Source organism: Prionailurus bengalensis, chromosome D3 (genome assembly GCF_016509475.1).
Source record: "Prionailurus bengalensis isolate Pbe53 chromosome D3, Fcat_Pben_1.1_paternal_pri, whole genome shotgun sequence".
Classification (NCBI taxonomy): domain Eukaryota; kingdom Metazoa; phylum Chordata; class Mammalia; order Carnivora; family Felidae; genus Prionailurus; species Prionailurus bengalensis.
In genome coordinates, this window is record NC_057356.1 from 25,777,284 (window position 1) to 25,796,015 (window position 18,732).

Here is an 18,732-nt window from a genome sequence, read left to right on the forward strand (position 1 = left end):
AGAGCGACGGAGAAAGCTCAGCGGGCGCAGTACCTTCACCGCGCCCTCCGTGAGCCCCTCGTCAGCGTCCTCCCACACACGTCCAGGCAGAGTTCTTCACAGGAAGGGAGAAGCGGTCTGGTCCCACACCCTTTCCCATCCCCGCCCCTTTGTTTAGATACCTTTGCGACGTAGGGATAATTTTTCTGCAGAATCCTTGCCAGCAACCTAGAAATTAAAGAAAACAACGTCACGACTAGGAGGAATGAGAGCGTATTACAGAAAAGCAAGGCGGCTTAAAGGCAACAAATGTTTTAAAAAGGAGGGGGACTGTGGAACAGGTGCAGTAATCAGAGAAAGCATGAGCCCCCCCCCCCCCCCCATTTCATCAAGGGAGATGTGGCGGTGGACACCCGGGTGTGTGTAGGTGTGAGCAGCTGTGGGAGAGGTCGGTTTCCCCCACTTTCGGAAACTTGTCCGTCATAAGGGAAGGGAGGGAATCTTGGCAAAAGACTCCTTAACTCGTGCTGCAGCCCGACTCGGGGTTCACGCCCCGCTCTGAGCCCGTCCGGGTTCCTACGGGAAAGTGTCTCTGGGCACGAGAGTCATGGCAACGTCTCCCGCTTGTGGGTCCGTCAGGAACGGGCACGTCCCCGTTCCCCGCTCACCTTTCCTCAAGGCCCCTGAAGCTGTTCCCGATGACGACCATCTTGGAAAGGGCGTCTACCGACCAGTTGCTCCACAGGAGGTTGTTGTACAGGGCCGTCCCGCAGTGGGGCATGTAAAAGACGGTGGGCTCGCCCCACACGCTGCGTCTTCCCTCCTGGGGGCGCCACACACACAGTGTAAACCCCTCCGCTCTGAGCAGGAGGGGAGGGGGAGGACCGAGCTGAGCGTTCTCACCACAAAGTAAATAAAAGCGTACGAGTGTGAGTGGACACGCGTGTTAATGAACCTCGCTGGAGTCGCTTCACAACGGACACGTGTATCCGATTACCCCGGACGCCTTCAACCCGTATTCCAGGTTGTGTCAGCCTCGCTGGAAAGAACAGTGAGCTGCGGGGAAGGCAGGTGAACCTATCCCCTGGAAACAGATGCCCCCCTCTCTGGAACGCTTCTGTCCTAATGTAGCACGACTGAAACTTATACAGCGACACGGGGCTACAAGTCTGGAAATCGCGATGTCCAGAAAGAACCTGTGTCGACTGAATAAATGTGTGTCCTGTGATCGCAGCTCTGGGTCCGCAGAGGGGCCTTTGGGTCCGTGATAGCAAGGGCAGGATGGAGGGCAACGGTTACTGTGCCCGTGGACTGTGCTTGGTGAACTCCAGGCCTCCTGTGTCCCTTTCTGCAGACCCCTATCACAGTCGGTCCTTTCCAGCTGTCCCCTGGGGGATACAACTGTCCCCTCTTTGAGAACCGTGGCTCCATAGCCAGACCCGCGGCAGGGACACAGGCCCTCCCCCTGCTGCCTGGGCCTGCCTCCCCTGGGCCTCTGCGCTCCGTCCTCTTCTCCCTTGTGTTCATGAACGGGCAGTGGCTCCCCAACAGCCGCTCTGCACAGGCGGCCTGTGCCCCTGCCTCGGTCCCTCCAGCAGACACCCGGTGGACCTCCGGTCCCGGCTCGGCTCTGACCCAGGACTCCCTCCAGCCAGGGCGGGGTGCCTTCCCCTCTCAGCTCCAGCAAGTGGTGGCTCCCCCTCACTGTTGTGCTCGCCGTTTACTGGTTACAGGCCACATGCCTTGATGGGACCACGGGCTCCCTGAAGACCGGGCCTGCATTTATCTTGGCCTCCCCCCAGATCTCGCCCAGCACGGGGCAGGCACTCAGAAAAGATGGGGTGAAGGGAGCAGCACCGTTTCAGGGCCTCGCCAACACCGGCAAAGGATTCTCTTCTCTCAGCTGGGCCTAGCTTTTGAGTTTCGTAAAAAGCAAGGAGATGGCTGTTTTGGAACACAGGAATCAGAGGATTATTCTGTCTGCAATCCCCCAAACAAGGCAAAACTACTTGCAGAAGTCTGTGCCTGTACGCTGGCTTCTGCCCTCTGCCTAGGAAAGGACTGTCTGTCTTCCAGGGCTCAGAAATTTCACATGCCAACTATTTAGGGCATGCAGGGCACAGCATCTACCCGCCACCCAGCCAGACGCTACGGGTGTGATGGCTACAGATTCAGAGAGAGCTATTCTGTCCCCTTCCATACCCTCCCCTAGGACAGTAAATTCCAACCAGGAGGCCCTCATTGGAGGCACCAAGACTGTAGCCCTTCATTTTTTCATCCCACAGTAAATACCAATTTAGTAAATTACCATAGTCCCTGGACACACAATTCTCACAAGAATTTTGCAAACAGGGGCGCCTGGGTGGCTCAGTCAGTTAAGCCTCGACTGTTGCTTTCGGCTCAGGTACGATCCCACAATTCGTGGGTTCGAGCCCTGCACTGGGCTCCATGCTGCTGGTGCAGAGCCTGCTTGGTTCTTGTTCGTTCTGTCTCTCTCTCCGCCCCTCCCCTTCTTACACTCCCTCAAAAGAAATAAAAGGAATTTTGCAAATATAACAGGTTTCAGTTCACGCCACTTGTACGATTTATTTTTCTGTGATGGGTACCACATAGGCCACAATGTGGGTACTGACGGGTCCCACGTTCCAGGCACTGGGAAGCCAAGTGTGTGGTGGGAAGGGATGACTGCTGTCTCGGAGCGAGGGTGTCCACATGGCACAGCCCAGGGTCCCGTCAGTTACACAGCCCCCCCCTCCCCTTCCCCTCCCCCACTCACCTCGTTCTCACTGAGGACAATCACACCGAGGCTATTCAGAACTGCAATTTCTAGTTGGCTAAACACAGGGTCGTACACCCAGCAGTGCCTTCTGGGAATCTGCGGGAGGGAAGAATGAGTCCCGTCAACCCGAGGATCCGTGTGCAAGACCAGCGGAGGGGCGATAAAGAAGAATCCAAAACTTTACCTGGCACTTTTCCAGGAAGAGAAGCAAAAACGTTAGCTGGTTTCTAGCCATGACGCAGGTGGCAAAGTTCCCAAGACCGTAGCATACACACTTCAGACGGCAGGTTCCGGGCACCAGGGTCTCTCCTGGGAGGCAGCAGGGGGCCGCATCCGACTCATCTGGCGAGGAGTTGAGATGCAGGTTTCCAAAGACTTCCGAGAGAGTCCCCACTGGGGCCTTCAGTTGTTCCAGATGTTTCATCAGACAGCCGTTGATGGTTTCTGAAAGAGCAGGCCCGGAACACAGTCAGAGGGCATGCTCTGGCCCAGTGAACCCAACCATCCACACGAGGCCACAGCCCCAGGGAGAAAAGGAGGCCAGTAAAGGCTTCAGCTCCTCAGAACGAAGGCTGCAGGCCTCACTCCCAAACATGCCTGGGGCATGCGGCCACGCCCGCCCACACAGACAGGCTGTCCTGGTCCCTGCATGCCCACGGCCTGCAACCCCACAGATGTCTCCAGCAAAAAATAGGTTTCATTTATGGGCACAGTTTCCACCTAAAGCTCTAATGGGAGCTCATTCTAATTTGGTGGGAGGTGCCTGGTAAGTGCGGGTTATGCTCTGAAGTACCTACTTTTTTGATGACAACAAAGAACCGAGGAGCAGAGCTCTCAACATTGTGTAAAAAGTTCAAAGAATAAAAAAGGTAGACTGGGGCTTTTGAGTCTAACAAGAAATAATCTGTTTACATCTTCTCCTACAGCAGCGGGTTCTCTGGTCTCTCCTTTCATTTCACTGGCACTGAACTTACTTGAACAAACCTGCACCCAAAAAACAAAAGGCCCTATGTTTCCACAGCAAGACAGCAGTTTTCACTTCTTAGTGAAGAGATCTGTGAATGAGACCCCCGGCTGGGAAAGGGCACGTGAGGAACTGATTGGTAAAAGCAGTTCTGGAAAAACTTGACAACAGATATCAACTCAGTCACCGCCTTTTCACTGCATAATTCCTCTTCCAGGAATACATCCGAAGAGAATCACCCTACATTTGGTAAAAGCTTTACGCGTAAAGGTGCTCCCTGCACCGTTATGTAGAATGAAAAATGAAGGAAAAAATAATTAAATGTCCCCCCATACAGACTGTGACTGCTGGTATGTTTGCCGCACATGTTAATATTCAGATGGCCACAGATTCTGTCGAGGAGGAGGTTACAACCGTGTGGGGAAAAACAAGCCTCCACTGCAAAGTAGGGGAAAAGAGCTCGCTAAGTATACATTTCAACAATGACAGTGACAGCTGGACGTATGGTCTCCCATGCACAGGCAAACACTGTTCCAAGCACTTAACTGAATAGCCTCATTTAATCCTCAAAATTACACCACAGGGTGTGTGCTTTGTTACCTCTCTTTCAAAGAAAAACTGAGGCTCAGAGTTAAGTGCCAAGGCACACGGTTATAAGTGGGAAGTCAGAATGAGAACCCAGCATGGACACCGCTCTGTGAAGAAAATATCATCCAGTGAGGACTGTGTTCCTTCCTTTGCCCACATTCAGGCTCTCCTCCCACACCTACCACCCCCAGCCTTCGCCAGGCGGTACCCACCTAGGGCCAGACTCCAGAAATCAGAGAGAAGCAGGTCCTCCCTGTTAAGAAAAAAAAGGCATGGTCATCTCCCAACCTTCTCCAGGCCGCCCCCACCAGTGGCCCTCCTCCTGACCATGAGCTGGATGCAGGGATTCACAGGGTGCATGTCCAGAGCCAGACCGGCACTGCCGGCACTCCGAGAGGGCAGAAGGGTGGCTGGAGGATGACCCAATTCCCAGGGACTGGTCTGGGTCAGTCCACCCCACCGCCTGGCACAGATGCAGAGCTCCATAAATAGTTGCTAGCTGCCCAGGTTTAAGCTCTCTGAGTTTCAGTTTCCTCACCCCTATGATGGGGAAAAGAATCATACCTATCAAGCAGGATTATGAAAGGGATCAAATAAGTCAACACACAGCACTGTGCCTTGCATACAGCAGGTACTCAATAAACAGTCTTTGCCTTATCACAACTAATTCCAAGGTGGAAGTAAAAGGAGAGACAAAAACAGTGTCTAGGCTTTCTTTATTCAGGTCAACCAGCTTATGCAAAACCAGAGCAAAACACTGTCAACAGTGATTTAAAACAAACTGATGAATTTGTCCAATCAAAAGATATACAATGACTGAAAACACCAACCCATCCATGTGATGCCCACAAAAGACGCACTTTGGACATAAGGACAACACAGACCGAAAGTGAGGAGACAGAAAAGATGTTCTGTGCGAGTGGAAACCAGAAGAGAGCTGGGAGAGCTATACTTATATCAGACAAAATAGAATTTAACCTAGAGGCAGACCAACATTTTTGGGATGCTGCAAAAATGGTTCTAAGTGGTAAGTTTATAGCAATACAGGCCTACCTCAAGAAGCTAGAAAAGTCTGAAATAAATAACCAAATGTTACACCTCACAAACTAGAAAAAGAACAAAGCCCAAAGTTAGTAGAAAGGAAATAACAAAGACCAGAACAAAAATAAATGAAATAGATTCCAAAAAAAGATAGGAAAAAAGATCAACAAAAGAGCAGATTTTTTGAACGAGTAACAAAATTGACAAACCTTTATTTACCTAGACACACCAAGAACAAAAGAGAGAGAGAGAGGGGACTCAAAATCAGAAATGATAGAGGAGATATTACAACCAAAAAAACCCAAAAGATCAAAGGGACTACTGTGAAAATACACAGCAACAATTTGGACAACCCAAAAGAATAGGCAATTTCAAACTTCCAAAAAGACAAAAGGCCAGAACTAGACGGCTTTAATGGTGAATTCTACCACTGAGAGAATGAATACTGATCCTTCCCAAGCTTCCCCCTAACCAAAATAAAAAACAAAAACAAAAAAACCCCAAAAAACAGAAGAGGGAATGCTTCCAAACTCATTTCTGGGGCCAGCATTACCCTGATGCCAAAACCAGACAAGGACACTACAAAAAAATTACAGGCCACTGTCTTTGATAAATTTGGATGCAAAAATGCTCAACAAAATACTAGCAAACCAAATTCATCCACATGCTAAAAGAATCATACACTATGATCAAGCGGGATTTACTCCAGGGATGCAGGGATAGTTCACACATGCAAATTAATGAACATGATACATCACATTAACAAAATGAAGAATAAAAATCATATGATCATGTTGAGAAATGCAGGGAAAGAATCTGACAAAATTTAATATCCATTTATGATGGATATTTCCCAACAAAGTGGGTATAGAGGGAACATACCTCAACATAATAAAGGCCACATGTGACAAGCCCAACGTAACATCACATTCAATGGCGAGAAGTTTCAGCTGTTATTATTTTTTCTAATATCAGGAATAAGATAAAGATACCCACTTTTGCTACTTCTATTCAATATAGAATTCGAATCCCAGCCAGAGCAATTACCAAGAAAAACAAATAAAAGGCATCGAAATAAGAAAGGAAAGAAGTAAAACTCGCTATTTGCAGATGACATGTGGAAAACCTTAAAGACTCCCCCCCAAAACCTGTTCAAACTAATAAATGAATTCAGTAAAGTTGCAGGATACAATATCAATACACAAAAGTCTGTTCCACTTCTATACACTAATAATTAGCTATCAGAAAAAGAAATTTAGAAGGTGATCCCATTTGAAATTGCATCAAAAAGAATAAAACACCGAGGAATAAACTTAACCAAGGAGGTGAAAGCCTATATACTGAAAACTATAAGACATTAAGGAAAGAAATCAAAAACACAGGTAAATGGAAAGATGTTCTGTGCTCATGCATTGGAAGAACAGTGTTAAAATGTCTATACTACCCAAAGCCACCTACAGACACAACGCAATTCCTATCAAAATTCTAATCGCAGTTTTCACAGAAATAGAAAAAAGGATCCCCAAATTGGTATGGAGTCATGAAAGACTGAATAGCCAGAGCCATCTTGAGAAAGGAAAACAAAGCTAAAGGCATCACACTTCCTGATTTCAGATTTCTACTACAAAGTTACAGTAATCAAAACAATATAGTATTGGCATTAAGACAGACACACAGATCAATGGAACAGAAGAGAAAGCCCAGAAATAAACCCAAATATATAGGGTCAAACACTTTATGACAAAGGAGCCAAGAATATACATGAGGGAGAGAACAGCCTCTTTAATAAATGGTGTTGGGAAAACTGGACAGCCACATGCAAAGAATGAAACCACTATTTTACAACGTACACAAAAATTAACCCAAAATGGATTAAAGACTTGAATGTAAGACCAGGAACCATAAAATTCCTCATAGAAAACAGAGGGGAAAAGCTGCTTGACATAGGTCTTGGTAGTGATTTTCAAAATTTGATTACCAAAAGTAAAAACAAACGCAAAAATAAACATGTGGGACTACATCAAACCAGAAAGCTTCTGCACAGCAAAGAAAACCATCAACAAAATAAAAAGGCAACCCACTGTATGGGAAAACGTTTGCAAATCATGTATCTGATAAGGGATTAATACCCAAAATATGAAGAACTCCTACGACTCAGTAACAAGAAAACCCAAGCAATCTAATTAAGAAATGGGCAGATCCAAATAGACATTTTTCCACAGAAGACATATAGATGGTCAATGAGTACGTGAAAAGATGCTCAACATCATGAATCACAAGGGAAGTGCAAATCGAAACCACAATGAGATACCACACCACATCTGTTAGGATGGCTATTTTCAAAAAAACAAGAAAGAACAAGTGTTGGCAAAGATGGAGAGAAAAGGAAAACCCTTATTCGCTGTTGGTGGGAATGTAAATTGGTGCAGCCAACCATGGAAAAGTGTAAGGAAGTTCCTCATAAAAATTAAAAATAGGGGCACCTGCGTGGCTCAGTTTAGCGTCCAACTTTGGCTCTGGTCATGATCTCACAGTTCACGAGTTCGAGCCCCACATCGGGCTCTGCGCTGATGGCTCAGAGCCTGGAGCCTGCTTCGGATTCTGTGTCTCCCTCTCTCTCTGCCCCTCCCCTGCTCACGCTCTATCTGTCTCTCTCTCTCAAAAACAGATAAACATTAAAAAATAAAATAAAGATAGAACTACCATATGATCCAGCAATTCCCCTTCTATTTATCTGAAGAAAATGAAAACACTAACTGGAAAAGGTACATGCACCCCTATGTTCACTGAAGCCTTATATATGAATGAAAATATAGACACAACCTAAGTGTCCATCAATGGATGAATGGACAAAGAAACTATGGTGTATATACACAATGGAATACTACTCAGCCATAATAAAGAAGGAAATCTTTCCATCTGCAATATGGATGGACCTTGAGGTCATTGTGCTTAGTAAAACAGACCAAACAGAAAAAGAGAAATATTCTAAATAACTTACATGTGGAATCTTAAAAAACAAAAACAAAACACCGAAACAAAACAAAAAACAGAACCAAAAAACCGAGCTCACAGATACAGAGGACGGATGAGTGGTTGCCAGAGGTAGGGGGTTGGAGGTGGCAGAAATGCCTAAAGGGGTCAAAAGGAAAACAAGTCCAATTATGGCATCTTCTTCCTTTTTTTTTTTTTCTTTTTTAATTAAGTAAACTCTACCCTGCAACCTGGGGCTCGAACTCAGGACCCGAGATCAGGAGCTGCATGCTCCACTGACTGGACCCGCTGGGTGCCCCCAATTATAGCATCTTTTGATGCTCAGTTTTTTGTGAAAGGTTCAAATAATTTAATCTAAGGGGGCACCTGGGTGGCTCAGTTGGTTGAGCGTCTGGTTCGCTTTCCGCTCAGGTCATGATCTCATGGTTCATGGGACTGAGCCCCCCGTGTTGGGCTCTGTGCTGAACGTGGAGCCTGCTCGGGATTCTCTCTCCCCCTCTCTCTCTGCCCTCCCCCCCACTTGTGCGTGCTTGCTCTCTCTCTCTCTCTCTCTCAAAAGAAATAAACGTTAGAAAAATTAAAAAAAAAATCTTCTCCTGAACATCTGGTTGTTGCATAATCATCATGAGCATTGTCACTTTTCGTATCTGGACAGCATCTCACAGTTCACAAAGCTCTTTTATACACACTCTCTTATTTGAGCCTGGGAGAAGAATTTGTTGTTTCTATTTTACAGAGAAAAAAACAGACTGAGAGAAGGGGTGTGCTTTGTTCCAGGTTGCACAGCTAACAAATCATCTTCTGATTCTCAGTCCAATGAAGGAGGGAAAAGAAAAATCCAAACATTGTAATTCGAGCCAAAGAAGAACATTATGTGATAAAGGAATCGATCTAACAAGAGGATGCAACATTTGTAAATATTTACGCACCCAATTTTAGGAGTAACTAGATATGTAGAGCAAACATGAGCAGACCTAAAAGGAGAAATCGACAGCAGTACAAGAATAGTAGGGGATTTTAACACCTCACTTACATCATTGGATAGACCATCCAGACAGAAGATCAGTAAGGAAACATCAGCCTCAGACAACAAGTTAGACCAGATGGACTTAACAGGTATATTTAGAGCTCTCCATCCAAAAGCAGTACGTGGAACACATTCCTCTCACATTCTCCAAGACAGATCACATGCCAGGCCACAAGACAAGCCTTAATAAACTTGAGACTGGAACTTTCTAAAATGATCACTGAAATCATATCCAGCATCTTTTCTGACCCCAGTGGTATGGAACTAGAAATCAATTCTAAGAAGAAAACTGGAAATTCACAAACACGGAGCTTGCTGAGCAACCAATGGGTCAATGAGCAGATCAAAAGAGAAACCAAAAAATACCTCACAACAAATGAAAGTGGAATAAAACACAGCAAAATCTATAGAATGCAGCAAAAGTGGTTCTCAGAATGGCACACCTGGCTAGCTCACAGCGGAGCGCGTGACTCTTGATCTCATGTGGTAGTGAGTTTGAGCCCCACACTGGGTGTAGAGCTTACTTAAAAAAAAAAAGTAGTTCTAAGAAGGAAGTTTATAGTGAAACAGGCCGATCTCAAGAAACAAGTAAAGTCCTGATAAGCAACCTACCTTTACACCTCAAGGAACTAGAAAAAGAACAAAGGAAGCCTAAAGTTAGCAGAAGGGAGGAAATAAGATTGGAATGGAAATAAGTGAAAATACAGACTAAAAAGACAATAGAAAGATCAACAAAAGAGCTGACAAACTTGTAGCTAGACTCACTAAGGTTAACAAAAAAAAAAAACAAACAAAAAACAACGGAGGCCTTAAACAAATATAATCATAAAAGAAACAGATATTACTGCCAATACTATATACACAGGATCATAAGAAACTACTATGATCAGTTTCACCCCAAATAGTTGGGCAATCAAGAAGGGTAAATTCCCAGAAACATACAACCTTCCAAGACTGAATCACAAGGACAGAAATTCTGTACAGACCAATCACCAGTATGCAGACTAAATGAGTAATCAAAAACCTCCCAACAAACAAAAGTCCAGGACCAGATGGCTTCACTGGTGAATTCTACCAAATCTTCCAAGAAGAATGAATACCAATCCTTCTCAAACTTTTCCAGGAAAAACAAGAGGAAGGAATGCTTCCCAACTCATTTTATGAGGCCAGCACTGCCCTTGTCCAAACCAGCCAAGATGCCATAAGAAGAGAGGCCCACAGGCCAACATCTGTCATGAACATAGATGGAAAAGTCCTCAACAAAATATCAGCAAACTTAACCCAATACAGTAAGAGGACCATATGCTATGGTCAAGTGGGATTTATTCCAGGGATGAATCAAAATAATATACCACATTAACAAAATTAAGGATAAAAAGCATATGACTTCTCAACAGACACAGAAAAAATATGTGAAAAAATTCAACATCCATTTTGATAAAAGCTCTCAACAAAGCAGGTACGGAGAGAACGTAACTCAACATAAGAAAAGCCATATATGACAAGCCACATCATACTCGATGGTGAACGCTGAAAGCTGAAAGCTTTTCCTCTATGACCAGCAACAAGGCAAGGATACCTACTCTTGCCACTTTTATTCAACATACAATTGGCTCTTGAACAACGCAGGGGTTAGGGGTGCCAAACCCCTGTGCAGTTGAAAATCTGAGTATAACTTCTGACTCCCCCAAGATGTAACTACTAATAGCCTACTGTTGCCTGGAAGCCTTACCAATAACATAAAAAAGTCAATGAACGCTACTTTGTATGTTAGATGTATTAAATTTTTTTTTTCAACGTTTATTTATTTTTGGGACAGAGAGAGACAGAGCATGAACGGGGGAGGGGCAGAGAGAGAGGGAGACACAGAATCGGAAACAGGCTCCAGGCTCGGAGCCATCAGCCCAGAGCCTGACGCGGGGCTCGAACTCACGGACCGCGAGATCGTGACCTGGCTGAAGTCGGACGCTTAACCGACTGCGCCACCCAGGCGCCCCTGTTAGATGTATTAAATACTGAATTCATACAACAAAGTAAGCTAGAAAAAAAATGTTATTAGGAAAATCCTAAAGGAAAATACATTTACAGCATTGTCTGTATTTATTGAAAAAAAAATTCACGTATTAAGTGGACCACACAGTTCAAACCCATGTTGGCCAAGGGTCAACTGTAGTATTGGAAGTCCTTGCCAGAGCAATTACACAAGAAAAATAAATAAATAAAAGGCATCCAGATTGGAAAGGAAGAACTAAAACGGCCACTATTTTCAGATGACATGGTATTTTATAAAGAAAACCCTAAAGACGACACCAAAAACTACTAGAATAAAAAATTCAGTATAAGTTGCAGGATAAAAAATACACAAAAATCTGTTGCATTTTGATACACTAATAATGAACTATCAGAAAAATAAATTTAAAAAACAATCACATTTTGGGGTGCCTGGGTGGCTCAGTCAGTTAGGCATCCAACTCGACTTTGGCTCCGGTCATGATTCACAGTTCGTGGAACTGAGCCCTGTGTTGGGCTCTGCGCTGACGGCGTGGGAGCTGTGCTTGGGACTCTCTTCCTCTCTCTCTGTCCCTCCCCCACTTGTGCGTGCGTGTGCGCTCACACACACACACACACACTCTCAAAATAAATAAACTTAAAAAACAAAACAACAATCACATTTACAATTGCATAAAAAAAATACTTGGAGATAAATTTAACCAAGGAGGTGAAAGACCTGTATACAGAAAACTATAAGCCGTTAAGGAAAAAAAAATTGAAGACAACACAAATAAATGGAAAGACATTCGTGCTCAGGGGTTAGAAGAACAGTGTTAAAATGTCTACACTACCCAAACCATCTACACATTCAATACAATTCCTATCAAAATTCCTATCACATTTTTCACGTAAGACAATCTTTAAAATTTGGAGTCACAAAAGGCTCTGAACAGCAAAGCAATGTTGATAAAGAACAAAGCTGGAGGCATCATGCTCCCTGGTTTCAAACTCTATTACAAAGCCATAATGATTATTGGCATCCTGGCATAAAAACAAACACACAGATCAACCGAACAGAAGAGAGAGCCCAGAAATAAACCCACACATATATGGTCCAGTACCTTATGACAAAGGAGCCAAGAATATCCTAGGGGGAAAGGACAATTTCTTTAATAAATGGTGTTGGGAAAACTGGACAGCCACATGCAAAAGAATGAAAGTGCGCCACTATCTTATAACATACACAAAAATGAACTCAAAATGGATTAAAGACGTGAATGGAAGACCCGGAACCATAAAACTCTTAGCAGAAAACATAAGCGGCAAGCTGCTTGACCTAGGTGCTGGCTTTGGATCTGACTCCAAAAGCAAGGCAACAAAAGCAACAATAAAATAAGCAAAACTACACTGAACTAAACAGCCTCTGCCCAGCAAAGAAAACCACCACCACCAACAAAAAAAACAGGCAACCTACTGCATGGGAGCAAAGATTTGCACATCACATACCTGATAAAAGGTTAATACCTAAGATATATAAAGAACACATACAACTGAATAACAAAACAACCAAACAATGTGATTAAAAAATGGAAAGATTATCCAAATAGATATTTATCCGGAGAAGACATACCGAGAGCCAACAGGTACGTGAAAAGATGCTCAACATCAGTAACCATCAGGAAAGTACAAATCAAAACAGTGAGATCTCACCTCACACCAGTTTAGAAGGGCTCTTATCAAAAAGACGAGAAATAACAAACTTTGGCAAGAGTGTGGAGAAAATGGAACCCTGACGCACTGTTGGTAGGAACATAAGTTGGCAGAGCCACTATGAGAAACAGTATGGAGTTATTAAAAAAATTAAAAATAGAACTACTCTACGACCCAGCAGTTTCTCTTCTGGCTGTTTATCAACAAAACAAAACAAAACAAAACCAAAAACACCTATTTGAAAAGATATGTGAACCCCCATATTCATTGCAGCATTATTTACAATAGCTAAGTATGAAAACAGCCTATGTGTCCAGGGAGGGATGATTCGAGAAAAAAGATGTGGTGTATCTATATAAAATGAAATACTATTCACCCATAATAATGAAATCTTTCCATTTGCAAAAACAGGGATGGACCCTGAGGGCCTTATGTTTAGCGAAATAAGACAAATACTAGATGACATCACTTAAAATTTTTTTTTTTTTTTTTTTTTAGCATTTATTTATTTTTGAGAGACAGAGAGAGAAGGAGACACAGGATCCGAAGCAGGCTCCAGGCTCGGAGCTGGCAGCACAGAGCCCAATGCGGGACTCGAATGCACAAACTGCGAGATCATGATCTGAGCCAAAGTCGGACGCTCAACCGAATGAGCCACCCAGGCGCCCCTATATGACATCACTTTTATATGGAATCTAAAAAACAAAAATACTGAGCTCCTAGATAGAGAACAGATTGGTGGTTGTGGAGGGGAGGATGGGTGTGAAATGGATAAAGGGGGTCAAAAGGTACAAACTTATAGGTATAAAATAAATAAGTTATGGGAATGTAATATACAGCATGGCGCCTATAGGTAATAACACTTGCAAGCTGCTAAGAGAGTAGATCTTAAAAGTTCTCATAAGAAAAAAAAAATTTTGGGGGGGGCGCCTGGGTGGCTCAGGCGGTTAAGTGTCCGACTTCGGCTCAGGTCATGATCTCGCGGTTCGTGAGTTTGAGCCCCGCTTCAGGCTCTGTGCCGACAGCTCAGAGCCTGGAGCCTGTTTTGGATTCTGTATCTCACTCTCTCTCTGCCTCTCCCCTACTTGCGCTCTCTCTCTGTCTCAAAAATAAATACTAAAAAAAAAAAGAAAAAAGAAAAAAAATTTTAAACAAAATTGGATTTGAACAGACAAGCCACACACAAGCGTTTACCACACAGAATTGAAAACATCTGCCCGAGGCTGCCCTCATGTTCATCACAGAGGGTACAGGAGAGCTCTAACGTACTGGGAGTGCTTTGGAAACTGGTGAGCTTGCGCACAGAACAGCATGTGAAGTGCTGGGCTCCTCTCTACTCAGAGCAGTGGGGTGTGCACCACATTTATGGGTACAAGAAGAAGCAGGGAGCTCCCAGGAAGGGAGGGGGGGATACTGGAGAAGTTGAGGAAGAATAACAATGCAAGGTGTAGGGAAAGTGCCTTAAGGGTTTTCCAAATCCCTGGGCACACTCCTTCTCAGAGACGTCTTCCAAGATCCTAGAAAAAGTCGCTGCTGTTTGTTTACTCAGGCTCAATCAACTGGTCAGCCAACTCCTTTCTATTCAGTGGTAACCTCAGAGTCATCAACTGTCTCTTGACCTTAATTCTGGGGGAGAGGAGCATATAAAATTAGTCTAATTTCCCCCAGTAGTTGTTGATCTGAAGCACTAACAAAAGCTGTTATTTACTGGGCCCTTAAAGGAGTGCAAATAAATAATGGCAACAAAAATAAGTAACAAAAATAGGTAACATTTATCAAAGTGCTTCCTCTGTTAGGTACTGTTCTAAACTGCAAGGTGCAGAGCAAAGCATGGAGGGATGCGGGTCTGGGCTAAGCCCAAATAATGGAGAACTTTGAAGCACAGGTGTTGGAGCTGCAAAGCTATGGGTTTGAAATCTGGTTCCATACATTACCGGTGTCTCTAAGACTCTGAGCCCTGACAGGATCCTAGCTGTCTGAGATGTTCAAATTGATAAAGATGTACTAAGTAGAATGCATAAGCCAGTGGCAGGCACACAGCAGCTCCTCAATTAACTAATGATGATCACCATGAAGATGTCAATCACGTTGGTGTTGCTTCCCCAGCGTCAGCAATAACAATAACCAACACTCGTATGATATTAATACCAAACACTGTTTCTGCACTTACCCCGCTCCAGGCACCGTGGTTTACACTTACATACATTTACTAACTCACTGAATCCTCAAAACAAGCCTATACGGGTACTATTTTCAGGGCCATCTCTCAGATGAGAAAACTGAGGCACAGAGATTATGGAACTTGCCGAAGGTCGCGCAGCTGGAAGTGCAACAAGAGGAATGACGACCTTTACTCCGATTCAGTCTGTAATAAGCTCCCCACCTCCGTAAAATCCTCACAATAACCCTAAGGGTTTGCAGATATGCCCACTTTACAGGTGGCGAGACGGAGGCTCGGAGCGGTCCTCCCAAGGATGAAGACTCGGTCCCAGGGCCAACTCCGCACTCACCGGGCCTCCCGGATGCGACGAAGCACGACTCGGCCGTCCGTCTCTGGTTCGGCCTCCAGGCCCCCCGCCGCCGCCTCCCTCCCTCGCGGACACCGCGCCGCCGAGCGCCTTTTCCTGCGCGGGGCCGCAGCCTGCCAGGGCTCCAACGCCGCCGCCGCCATGCCCTCTGACGTCAGCGGCGCGCCGCCCGACGTCATCACCGCGCGCCAGCTCTCCGGGAATCGTAGGGGGCGGCAGGCGCTGGCGGCGCGTGATCCTCGGGCCTGTCCGCCGCGCGAGTAGGTACGGGGCGGGAGTCGCTGGCGCCCCGCTGCTGCCCACCCTGCGGGGCCCGAGCCCTGAAACCCCGGGCTGCCCGGCAATGCCGGCGGGTGGGCGGTTCAGGGACACCGAGGGGCGGGACCCCGGCCGAGAGCGCCTCTTGGCGGCCTCTCCGCGCGGCAATCGGCCCCACTCGCCTTTGCCCACCAATTCCCGGCCCCCTGGAGCTGAGGCCAGACACCGCTCAGTGCCCTTAACCCGTTCCTGATCGCAGTCGTTAGCGCCCCTTTTCCTGGCCCGCTGACTCACTGAGGCCACTTCCTACACCACACCTTCCTGCCTCCACTTCTTGGCTCCTCCGGGTCGTTACTGCAACTTCCCAGGCTGCTGGAGCATTCTCTGGTCGCATCCCAACACCTGCCCTACCCCGGGGACATTACCGGCCTGCCCTGGACCTTTTAGAGATAGGAGGGTGGACCTTGGCAGCGTGGGGCTCGGTCCTAGGGGAACGAGGGATGGGGGTCTCAGGCTGCTGTCCTGGATTCCAAGAGCTGACATGCCCTAGATAATGCTTCAGAGAACACCATGAGTATGGCCTGTGGAGGCCTATCTCAAGATGCCTAAAGCTGAGGAAAGATAAGAGATTTCACAGGCCTCAGAGAGTCAGTGGGGTCCTCTCTAGGTACTTCTAAGAAAAGAGCCTTAGGAAAACTACAGTATTCTCAGGAGGATGACAGATGGTGAGCAAGCAGTTGAAACCCTGTGGCTGAGACATCCAGCTTGGACCAAGTGACAATAGAAATAGAGTTCTGAAGGGACCACTCTAATTCTTGAGGAAGAATTAGAGACCCTGTTTTGTTTTCCTGGTGTGTTATCCAGAGCGGCGTTGGGAGGTTCCTGGGAGGCCAGTTTTGGTTTGGTGGCAGGATAAAATTAACACTACGAGCTGCCTGTGTCTCTGGAGGGAGTAGGCCAGGGACCAGCTAATTTTTGACAGTACGAGAGAGAAGCCTCAGGGTAAATGATGCTGGGGTCCCTTCTGATTCTGAAATTCCATGGTGCTCTGTTGCCTGTTCTCTTGGAGTTTGAGAGCCACTTGTTAAACTCTTTTGTTTTGAAGAACTTGCCCAGCTCTGGATTTAACGTTCAGATTACTTTTGAGCTGTCAAGGTGACAGTTCCTTAATTTGAGTTCCGTGATTACTGCAACAACCACCTTATTTGTATAGCTGTCCCTGGCATACAGAGCTATGTCACACTACTTGTGTAGTTTTGTCTTCTGTGTGGCAGAACTGTTCAAAAAAAACTGAAGAACTTACTCTAAAGTCCTGCCCCACTCTCTTTTTTTGTTCTGAAACACAATTTTCAACTTTCTAGAAGACTCTTTGAAGTATACCGTTTGCCTAACCCTGCTGGGTCACATGCTGTCTCATGGGTTTCTGAAATAATCTATTCCTTGTGTTTATTTTAGGACCAAGGCACTGATGTTTGAACAGGCAGCTTCACAATGTTTAAAAGAATCTTCCAAATGGCTTTGAATCAGACAAACTAGAAAATCGCTTCGGAACACCGCCTTCAGCATGCATCTCCCCCCTTGGGCTTTCCTGGCCAGGAGCTTTTTGAAGAGTCCATTCTGCAGGGAGCCAGAATGCTGATCCTCATGGAACCAGCTTAGTGGATTTGACTTTTCTGGTAGATTTCTCTCGCTTTATTAGATTCTCTCCCAGAGTTCTAAGAGGCATGGAGGTATTCATGGCACCGAAGAGCCTGCGAGGAAGGAAGTAGCACTTTCATGCTGCGTGAAAACCAAGCAGGTGACAGTTGTGGCTGAAAACACTTAAATCTCTCACGTCTGGATGTACTGCTGGGGCGCAAAAAGCAATACTGGACAAGACAACCCAAATAAGTAGAATGAGGGCCACTGGCAAGTAAATGGCCACTTCTACCTTGACGGAGCCGACCTCAGCCTCCTGGTGAGTAGCAAGGCCTGTGTGGCTTGCCTCCTGCCCAGCTGCTGGACCGATGCCTTGGATGAACTGAAAATCCCCAGCCAGACCGTCTTGCTTTCACTAAGGCGGGGGGAAGAAGGCATTTTTCTCAGAACGGCCCAGTCAGGCATGTAAGCCGATGGTCTCTCTCCAGAGCTCAAACCTTGCAGTGTTCGAGCGAGTCGAGCATTACTGGTTGACTGCAGAAAAGCCGGCCACGGCCGGGTCACACAGTCAGCTTCGATGAGACCGTGGGCGTTGTAATCTTCATTTGTAAGAGACAAGAAATGGTTACAGTGCAGAATTACACCATAAGAAGAGGTCTGGCCCGTCTGCCTCTTGAAGGCTATTACACAACGTCTGCTTGAAACTCCGTTCCCTTCTCAGCCCCACACGGGTTAAGCCTCTCTCCCAATTTGGCTCAGCAAACGTTTCATTGAACAATGCAAACAAATGGGCTGGTTTAACTAGGAGCAGGATTCAGCGACCAGTTATGTGTGTGGAAGGCACAAAGAGGGAGCCATCCATTATGACCCCCAGGGTGTCTTTTGCATGCCAGAAAGCGTGAGGGTGCTTTTGCCCCGACGACGTAAGGAGAGGGTCAGTGGGGCCCGGCAGTGGGATTTCTGAATTGGGTTTGACACGTTTTTGAGGCTTTTTGATCTGGGCTTGCCCTGCAGGTGGTTCCACATCTGGTCCTACAACTCAGGAAAGCAGACTGCGGCTGGAAACAAGAGTTAGCCTTGTCATCAGGAAGAGAAGCTAGGAGCCAGGGAGGGTGGTAGGGGGAGGGTGTAGATCCAGGGAGAAGAGCGCAGGTGTCAAAAGAGTGGTCACAGTTCCTCCTGATGCTCTAGCCTGATGGGTGTGCTTTTGGAGAGGTAAAACCCAGGTTCAGCC

General features: G+C 46.0%; 1 protein-coding gene across 2 annotated transcripts in view; it reads right to left on the bottom strand.

Moving 5' to 3' along the window:
• Positions 1 to 16,258, bottom strand: part of SRRD (SRR1 domain containing) — a 26,741-nt gene extending 10,483 nt beyond the window's left edge. For both annotated transcript variants that reach the window (XM_043558063.1, XM_043558062.1), the window contains exons 1-6: positions 15,585 to 16,258; positions 4,523 to 4,563; positions 2,943 to 3,202; positions 2,756 to 2,854; positions 648 to 802; positions 162 to 207 (exon numbers count right to left, since the gene is read on the bottom strand). In XM_043558063.1, the coding sequence (XP_043413998.1) occupies positions 162 to 207; positions 648 to 802; positions 2,756 to 2,854; positions 2,943 to 3,202; positions 4,523 to 4,563; positions 15,585 to 15,781 (798 nt within the window). In that variant the 5' untranslated portion in view covers positions 15,782 to 16,258. The remainder of the gene's footprint in view (positions 1 to 161; positions 208 to 647; positions 803 to 2,755; positions 2,855 to 2,942; positions 3,203 to 4,522; positions 4,564 to 15,584) is intronic.
• Positions 16,259 to 18,732: the final 2,474 nt, after the last annotated feature.